Raw genomic sequence first — 8,469 nt, 5'->3', positions numbered from 1 at the left:
AGCATCCCTGAGAGCGCTGTCCAAACGCTCCTGGAGCTCTGGCAGCCTTGGGGCCGGGCCCATTCCCTGGGGAGCCTGGGCAGTGCCAGCAGCCTGGTGACAGCTCTGCCAGCAGCCTGGTGACAGCTCTGCCAGCACACAGGAGCTGCTCTCTGCCCCAGAGCACAGCTCAGGCCCCTCCTGTTGCCCTCAGATGTCCCAGCCCTGGGAGCATGTGTGACTGGCACCAGTCTTGCCCCAGATTTTACCTCCCTGGACTCTGAGCACTGAGGGGCTCCTGTGAGGGGTGGGAACCCCCCAGGCAACATCTCCTGCTCTGACAGGATACAGGGGAGCACCCCCAGGCTCCCTCAGCCAGGTGTGTGCAGGGAACACAAGGCACAGAGCCAGGGAGGGGACAGACCTGCACATTCATCATGGAATCATTTGGGTGGGAAAAGCCAAACCAAACCCTAAGGATCAACAAGTTCAACCATCAGCCCAGCAACACCACCACATTCACCACTAAACCATGTCCACAAATGCCACATCCACATGTTTTTAAACACTTCCAGGAGTGGTGACTTCACCACTGCCCTGGGCAGTCTGTTCCAATGCCTGACAATGCTTTAAGTGAAGGAATTTTCCCAATATCCAACCTAAATCTCTCCTGACACAGCCTGAGGCCGTTCCCTCTGGGCTTTTCTCCTGTTCCCTGGGATCAGAGCCTGACACCAATCTGGCTGCACCCTCCTGTCAGGGAGGTGTAAGAGCAAGAAGGTCTCCCCTGAGCCTCCTCATCTCTGGATATTTATGCCCCATCCTGCTGCTGCCAGAAATTTAATCCTTCCCAAAATCCCACACAGGAGGAACTCTGTCAGGAGCTCTCACTGTACAGGTGCACTGAGGGACTAAGAGATTTGAACATCAGAGGCAGCAGGACAGAGCTGATGTCATTGTCTCAAGTTGCTCTGCTCCCCATAAGGACAGACATTACAAAACCTCAGTTACCTGTTTGGTTTCTCTGTTCCAGTGAGTCCAAAACTTTCCCTCTGCTTTATCAATTTCTCTGCTTGGCACCTGCACCAAAAGAGAACATAGAGCTATTCTTAGCAGCACCAGATTAGCTCAAAGGCCCTTTTTAGCCCCAGAGCCTGTGAGATAAGCACAGTTATTCCAGGCCCTGCAGGGTTGTTATTAGACAGAGGTGGGGGCAGGAAAGAATTAAGTTACTTCCCTATCGGTCAAGGACAACCAGCAAAAATCCCTCCCTGAACATCTGCACAGAGGCTGAGGAGTGAAGCCCAGGAGGCTCCTGTCTGTGCCAGACACTGGGAATTCACAGCTCCCCAGAGCTCAGCACAGTCTGGTTTTCATGCCAGAGTCCTCCACCAAACTTCAGTGGGGTTTAATGACTTCCAGCCACGTCTTCCTGACCCCCCTTCCCAGTCCATTAACCCCTGAGGGTTAGCACAGACATCAGAGGGTTCATTGGGAATCAATCACAGAATATCCTGAGTGGGAAGGGACTCACAGGGATCATTGATGCAGCCCCTGGCCCTGCCCAGACCCCCCAACAAGCCCACCCTGAGCATCCCTGAGAGCGCTGTCCAAACGCTCCTGGAGCTCTGGCAGCCTTGGGGCCGGGCCCATTCCCTGGGGAGCCTGGGCAGTGCCAGCAGCCTCGGGGGGAAGAACCTTGCCCTGAGATCCATCCCAAGCCCTGGCACAGCTCCAGCCCTTCCTGGGCTCCTGTCCCCGTCCCAGAGCAGAGAAGAGCTCAGACTCTGCCCCTCCACCTCCCCTCAGTCTCCTCTGCTCCAGCTGAAAGAGCCAAGTGCCCTCAGCTGCTCCTCAGAGCCTTCCCCAGCTCCGTGTCCCTCCTCTGGACACTCTCTAATGGCGCAGCATCTTTCTCACATCACAGTGACAACACACAACACTGATGGTGAGGCTGCCCCAGTGCTGAGCAGAGCAGCACAATCCCCTCCCTTGACCTAGCAAAGGCAGGAAGGGAACTCTCCCAGGTTTCCTTTCCCAGGTCTCACCTTGAAGGCGATGGTCTCGTAGGGCTCTGCTGCCATCAGCAGGTACTGCCAGCGCCGGTCCGGGGGCTCGATGCGCTGCTCGTAGGCTGACATGAAGCGGTGCCGGGGCATGATGCTCTCAGCTATCTCGGGGTAATCGATCTGGGGGGGCAGGGCAGCATCAGCAACACCCACCCTGCACCCCCACCTCTGCTCCAAACTTATTTCCCAGGGTGGAGCATACCCAGAGCAATCCCCAACACAAAGGGAACAAATAGTGGAGGGAAGGGCTGAGAATCACAGAATGGTTTGGGTTAGGAGGGACCTTAAAGAGCCCAAACTGAAATAGGTGAAATTTAGGAGAGATATTGGGAAGGAATTGTTCCCTGTGAGGGTGGGGAGGCCTGGCACAGGTTGTCCAGAGAAGCTGTGGCTGCTCCATCCCTGGAAGTGTTCAAGGCCAGGGAAGAGCAACCTGGTCTCATGGAAGGTGTCCCTGTGTCCCTGCCCATCACAGGGAGTTGGAAATAGATCATTTTAAAGGTCCCTTCCAGCCCAAATTATCTGTGATTCTGGGATCATCTCATTCCACCTCACACTACACATTCCTCTCCCACTACACAGCCTGGCAGCTGAGCTCAGGGATTTGCTCAACACAACCAGCTGCAGAAACCAGAAAGATAAGGCCTCCTTAATATTGCCTCATTATTATTGATTTCATGGATCCTGCCAAGAACTGTTCATTCAGCAGCAGTTTTATCTGGAAAATCCTGACAAGGAGAGTTTTAACCCTGCCCTTACCTGGAAGAGAAGGCTCTGCTGGCCTGTTTCTGGGTCTCTCTGTTTGGTCACTGTAAAAAAATAAGAAAGCTGAGAACATCCCCCAGCAGGGTGAGAGCACCATTAATCTGCCCTGAGAAACACTAAAAGCTTCCAACAATTAAATATTACAAGATTTTTCTCCTGTTTATCAAAAAAAAATGTCACATTATCTTTAACCAAATCTACTTCTGTGAGGGTGGGCAGGCCCTGGCACAGGGTGCCCAGAGCAACTGTGGATCCCTGGATCCCTGGAAGTGTCCAAGGCCAGGCTGGACGGGGCTTGGAGCAGCCTGGGATGGTGGGAGGTGTCCCTGGCCAAACCTGGGATGGGCTGAGCTTTAAGGTCCCTTCCAACCCAAACCATTCTGGGATTGTGTCACTGCTGTGGGCAGGTTTGGGCCCTTCTCCCCAAGGACACTGAGGGGCTGGAGCGTGTCCAGAGAAGGGAACAGAGCTGGGAAGGGTCTGGAGCACCAGGAGGGGCTGAGGGAGCTGGGAAGGGGCTCAGCCTGGAGAAAAGGAGGCTCAGGGGGCCCTTCTGGCTCTGCACAAGTCCCTGCCAGGAGGGGACAGCCGGGGGGGTCGGGCTCTGCTCCAGGGAACAGGGACAGGAGGAGAGGGAACGGCCTCAGGCTGGGCCAGATTTAGGCTGGATATCGGGAAAATTCCTTCCCTGAGAGGGCTGTAAAGCACTGGAAGGGGCTGTCCAGGAATCACCATCTCTGGAAGTGCTAGAACACCTCTGGATGGAACACCAGGGGAAATGGTTTAGTTGTGGCCTTGGCAGTGCTAAGTTTACTGTCTAATTCAGTGATCTCAAAGGTATTTTCCAACCTAAATTATTCAATGATTCTCTTCTACTGCTGTGGGACAAAGTACTGGTGAGAATAAAAAGCCAAACTTTGTACTGAAGGCCAAAACTATGTGATTTCAGAAAAGAAACATGAGTTCTGCATGGAGTGGGTGATCTACAGCATTAATGAAAGGTGCTGCAGCACAGGAGAAGGAGGAGAGATGAAATGCCATCATCTCCCTGGCAGCCTGAGACACAGCCATCTATTATTAAAGTGGTTCTCCCTGGCCTGTCAGCAATAAAGAAATGTTCCATGAGCAATTTAAACAATAAAAGGACTCCAGGAGAGGTATTTTAATGGGCAGAGCTGCTAAAAAAACTAATGAATAATTCACATCCCAGCTGGGCACTCCAGGCACTGCCCATCAGGGACCTCCTGGCCACCCCAACTCACCTTTGTAGCCTGGGCGCCCAATTTTCACAAATTTCTTCACTTCCACTTTGACCTTCTCTGGGGCAGGCTGGGCAGGGGCTTCCTTGGCTTCCTTGGCTGCTCGTCGGGCCCTGGGGATGAATTTCAGAATTTAAGGGTTACCTGCCTTTGTTTCTAAAGGATACCCAGGAGCAATTTGAATCCCTCAGCACAGCATTTCACAGGAATCATGCCAAGAAATCCTGTTTTCCTTCCCCAGCTGTATCCATCCTTCCCCTAGCTAAAGGCTGTCACTCAATCTGATCCACCCTCATGATAATCTTGAGGCCAGGGCTCCACAGATGGATTTGAGAATACTTTAATTCTTGAAATCAAACTGAAAAAAAAAAAAAAGGCACCAAACCCATAGATAAAGCAAACTGGACTCCTTAAAATAAAACTTATTAACTTCTCCAAACATGTACTGACAAATCCAGAATTTGTCAGAATCTTGGAATCTCCTGAGCTGGAATCATCAAATCCAACCCCAGGCCCTGTCCAGACCCCCCAACACTCCCACCCTGAGCATCCCTGAGAGCGCTGTCCAAACGCTCCTGGAGCTCTGGCAGGCAGAGTTCCATCAACCAGACTCAGACTATTTGCTTTTAAAACTCTTTCTCCCTCTTCCTTCAGAGATTTCACGACTGGATTTGAACTTCAGCTCAAAATGGGAGATTTTCAGCACCATTTTTCATGCAGGTTCAGGCTGTGCCTCCTGGCTGCATGAGGAACCACAGTAAAAGAACAATCAGGCAGGGTGCAGTGGAGTTAAAGGACTACAGATACTCAACATCATAACATTAAAGTGCTTCAGTAAGGGAGAATAAAGTTATGGTAGAGAATGACTTACAAATTGGTCTGATGCTTCTTCCCCTGGGTATGTGCTAAGTAACTCCCCTGCAATAAAAACCAAGGTAGAAGTTAAATGAAGTCATGATTGAAAGTCTCCTGTCACAGGGAGATTATATCACAGCCTGACAGGGGTGTTTTAATCCTCTCCACAGAGGAATCTCACTCCAAAAGTGCAGATTGCACTCAGTTGCTGAGCTGTTCTACACTGTCAGGTTTAACCACCCCTCATGGCTCAGCAGCCACTGCCCAGGTGCTGAAGGTACTGTTATTCCCAAATTGCTGCTGCTGGGATCAGGACAGGCAGGCCTTCCCCTCACCTCATTGTTGTGGAGCGTCAGGCAGAGCTTGCACTCGTAGGAGCCCAGATGATTTTTCATAAAATATGGGTCCTGAGAAAAGAATGATTGACAAGTTATGAGCAAAATCCACTGGCAAAGCAAGAGAACAACCAAAATACTGCAGAGTTCTGCACTAGAGGAAGTGGCTCTTCCCCCCGAGGCTGCTGGCACTGCCCAGGCTCCCCAGGGAATGGGCCCGGCCCCAAGGCTGCCAGAGCTCCAGGAGCATTTGGACAGCGCTCTCAGGGATGCTCAGGGGGGGCTTGTTGGGGGGTCTGGGCAGGGCCAGGGGCTGCACTGATCATCCCTGAAGGATCCTTTCAGCTCAGGATTTCCTAGGATCCTGTAGCTGAGTTCAGATTTTAAATTTACAGCACTAGAGAACTCTATGAGGAGGAAACAGAGAGGACCAACAGCAGCTGTGTGCATTGGTGACAGAATTCCCAACTGCAGCACGAAACACCACAACCCAAACCAGCCCTGGGGAGACTGGAAATAGATGGACAAACAAGAGCTGGCATCTCCCTGTCACTGTGTCCCAAACTTTCTTTATTCAACCCCAACATGCCCAGAACCAGAAGTATTTAAACCCAGTCCAAGCCCCAGCCCAGAGATAAAAAGGCTCTGGTTCCACAGAACCTAAAGGGGCTCCAAGAGAACTGGAGGAGGACTTTGGAAAAAGGCCTGGGGGACCAGGAAAAGGGGGAATGGCTTCAAATAGACCAAGAGTAGGTTTAGATGGATTATTGGGAAGGAATTGTTGGCTGGGAGGGTGGGCAGGCCCTGGCACAGGGTGCCCAGAGCAGCTGGGGCTGTCCCTGGATCCCTGGCAGTGCCCAAGGCCAGGCTGGACGGGGCTTGAAGTGACCTGGGACAGTGGGTGGTGTCCCTGGATGAGCTTTAATATTCCTTTCAACCCAAGCCATTCCAAAATCCCAGGAATGTGACACTTCACTCTGTCCCCTGGACTGTGGGAGGGCCTGTGCCCATCCTCACCTTGTTGATGTCGATGGTTTCCAGCGCCAGCTGCCGCAGCCGCTCCCGCCGGTCCCGGTTGCTCTCGGAGGCCGAGGCCACGCCACCGCTGCCCGTTTTACCCCCTGGGCGGTGCTGGAAATCCATGGTGAGGACTTCTGGGCTTCAGCTCTTCCTGGAAAAAGGGAGAGTCTGGGAAAAGGAGGGAAAGCAGTGTGAGCAATAATGGAACCAGAGGATTGTTCAGCCCTGTCAGTGAGGATGGGGATGACACCCAGACATACCCTGGGGCACAGGGTTCCTGTATGCAATCCCACACGGAGCACATCTGGTACCACCAACTCAGGGAACACGAGTAAAAGGATCCAGAAAATCCCCCTGGAGCCTTCCCCATCTCCTCAGCCACTCCCAAGCCCAGCTGGGCCCCAGTGAGGCCAAGCAGCCCCACCAGAGGCTCCCCCAGATCCCCAGCAGGAGGCTGCCCCCCTCACCTGAGGCACCAACAGCTCCCCACTCTCCATCACTCAGGCCTTGTGCTCCACCACCATCCCCCAAAACCCCAGGGCCACCACCATGGGAGGGTCAGAGGCTCCAACAAGATAAGGGGCTCTGAGCAGTGTCCCCAAGCCCCAGGTAAAGTCCTGGAGCTCTCCTGCCCTCGACAAGGTCAGACCCCCCCTAGACCTCCCCACATGGAGCCCAAACACTGTAAAGACCTTTGAGAAATCCCAAATCCTTCCCCACAGAAAGCCCAGTTCTCCCAGTGTCTCTCCCCCAATTCCTGTCCTCTAAGTCTAGTCCTGCTTCTCCTGATCTTCCCAATTCTCCCCCCCATTTTCCCTGTCCCAATTCTCCAGTACCCCCAGTCCTCCCACCCAGCTCACCCAGTTCTCCCTGTCCCCCTCCAGCAACTCCTGTCCTGATTCTGCAGTCAAGGGGCCCCAGGTACCCCCAGTCCTGCCCTCCTGATGCTCCCAGTAGCTCTGCTCTGGTCCTACCCCAGTTTCTCACTTGTCATTCTCCAAACCCTCGGTTTTCCAGCCCAGATTCTCCAGTACCCCCAGTCCTCCCACCCGGAAACTGAGAACCCAGAGAACCCAGCTCTCGCAGTGCCTCTCCGCCATTATTTTTCCAGTAACTCTGTCCCAGTTCTGCACTCGGGTCCCCCCAAGGTGCCCCCGGTCCTGCCCCGCTGACCCTCCCAGTAGCCCCAGTCCTGCCCTGGTCCTACCTCCAGTTTCCCACTAGTGATTCTCCAGTTTCCCCAGCCCCACCACCCCCAGGTCGCCCAGTTCTCCCAGTCCTTCCTCACCCAGCACTCCCAGTTTTCCAGCTCCGATTCCCCAGTTCCCTCTCATGCGGTTCCCGCAGTCCTGCCCTGCTCCCGCTCTCCCCTCAGGGCCTGCTCTCCCCTCAGAGCCCCCTCTCTCCTCAGGGCCCCGCTCTCCCCTCAGGGCCCCGCACTCCCCTCAGAGCCTCCCTCTCCCCTCAGGGCCCCGCTCTCCCCTCAGGCCCCCGCTCTCCCCTCAGGCCCCATCCCGGTCCGTACCTGCGCGCGTCCCCGCTTCCGCCCCGGCGCATGCGCGCTCCCTCCGCCCCGAGCGCTTCCGGGGCCGCTGAGGGCGCTTCCGGCGGCGCTGGCGGCGGGCCCGGGCGGGGCCGGGGGCCGGGGCGGGCCCGCCATGCGCTACAACGAGCGGGAGCTGCTGTCCCTGGCCCGCCAGCCCGCCGAGAAAGCGGCCGAGATCCGCATGAGCGTCCCCAAGAAGGGCAGCGGTGAGGGGGAGTCCGCGGAGGGGCGGGAGCGGCGGGGCCGGAGTGGAGAATCAGGGCTGGGGGTATCGGGGTAGGACCGGGGCAGCATTGGGATGATCGGGGTGGGGCAGGACCGGGGGCACCTGAGGGTGGGAATCGGGGCTGGGGATACTGAGGGGGAACGGGAGAGAGAGGCTGGGTGCCCTGAGTGGTGGGACTGGGGACACTGGAGAATCACAAGTGGGAAACTGGGAGTAGGACCAGGGAGGGACTGGGGGTACTTGAGGGGCCCCGAGTGCGGAATCAGGATTGGAGTTACTGGGGGACAAGGCTGGAGAGGGACTTGGGGAGCTGCGTGGGAGGATTGAGGGTACTGGAGAATCCAGGCTGGGAAAGCAGGGCAGGACTGGGAGCACTGGGCAGAGGGGAATGGGCAGGATTGGGAGCACTGGGCAG

The 8,469-nt window shown here is 55.3% G+C and overlaps 2 protein-coding genes across 3 annotated transcripts in view; one reads left to right on the top strand and one right to left on the bottom strand.

Annotated features, from left to right (window-relative positions):
• Nucleotides 1-602: 602 nt before the first annotated feature.
• On the bottom strand, nucleotides 603-7,875 carry SF3A2 (splicing factor 3a subunit 2). 2 transcript variants are annotated; one of them, XM_015651962.3, is made up of 8 exons: nucleotides 6,543-7,624; nucleotides 6,280-6,450; nucleotides 5,263-5,334; nucleotides 4,944-4,990; nucleotides 4,076-4,185; nucleotides 2,808-2,857; nucleotides 2,028-2,168; nucleotides 603-1,059 (listed from the first exon to the last, which is right to left on the bottom strand). In XM_015651962.3, the coding sequence occupies exons 2-8, from the start codon at nucleotides 6,403-6,405 to the stop codon at nucleotides 973-975; spliced, it is 633 nt and encodes a 210-aa protein (XP_015507448.1). In that variant the 5' UTR covers nucleotides 6,406-6,450; nucleotides 6,543-7,624; the 3' UTR covers nucleotides 603-972. The 2 variants fall into 2 exon arrangements, with proteins under 2 accessions (XP_015507448.1, XP_015507447.1); XM_015651961.3 differs by lacking the exon at nucleotides 6,543-7,624 and adding an exon at nucleotides 7,808-7,875 and having other exon boundaries at nucleotides 604-1,059.
• A 20-nt stretch (nucleotides 7,876-7,895) lies between these two features.
• PLEKHJ1 (pleckstrin homology domain containing J1) overlaps nucleotides 7,896-8,469 on the top strand; it is a 7,174-nt gene continuing 6,600 nt past the window's right edge. Inside the window, exon 1 of the mRNA XM_015651990.2 lies at nucleotides 7,896-8,034. Within this exon, the coding sequence (XP_015507476.1) occupies nucleotides 7,941-8,034 (94 nt within the window). The 5' untranslated portion in view covers nucleotides 7,896-7,940. The remainder of the gene's footprint in view (nucleotides 8,035-8,469) is intronic.

This window comes from Parus major, chromosome 28 (assembly GCF_001522545.3).
Source record: "Parus major isolate Abel chromosome 28, Parus_major1.1, whole genome shotgun sequence".
In the NCBI taxonomy this organism is placed as follows: Eukaryota; Metazoa; Chordata; class Aves; order Passeriformes; family Paridae; genus Parus; species Parus major.
Note: the sequence above shows the minus strand (reverse complement) of the source record. Positions and strands in the feature narration are given on the sequence as shown.

Excerpts from the sequence above, each read along its gene's own strand:
- SF3A2 (XM_015651961.3), bottom strand. The coding sequence starts at position 6,405 with ATGGATTTCCAGCACCGCCCAGGGGGTAAAACGGGCAGCGGTGGCGTG. Across the intron at positions 4,991-5,262 it reads TGACGCTCCACAACAATGAG|GGGAGTTACTTAGCACATAC; the intron begins GTGAGGGGAAGG and ends TTTTTATTGCAG. Across the intron at positions 4,186-4,943 it reads AAGAAGCATCAGACCAATTT|GGCCCGACGAGCAGCCAAGG; the intron begins GTAAGTCATTCT and ends ATTCATCCCCAG.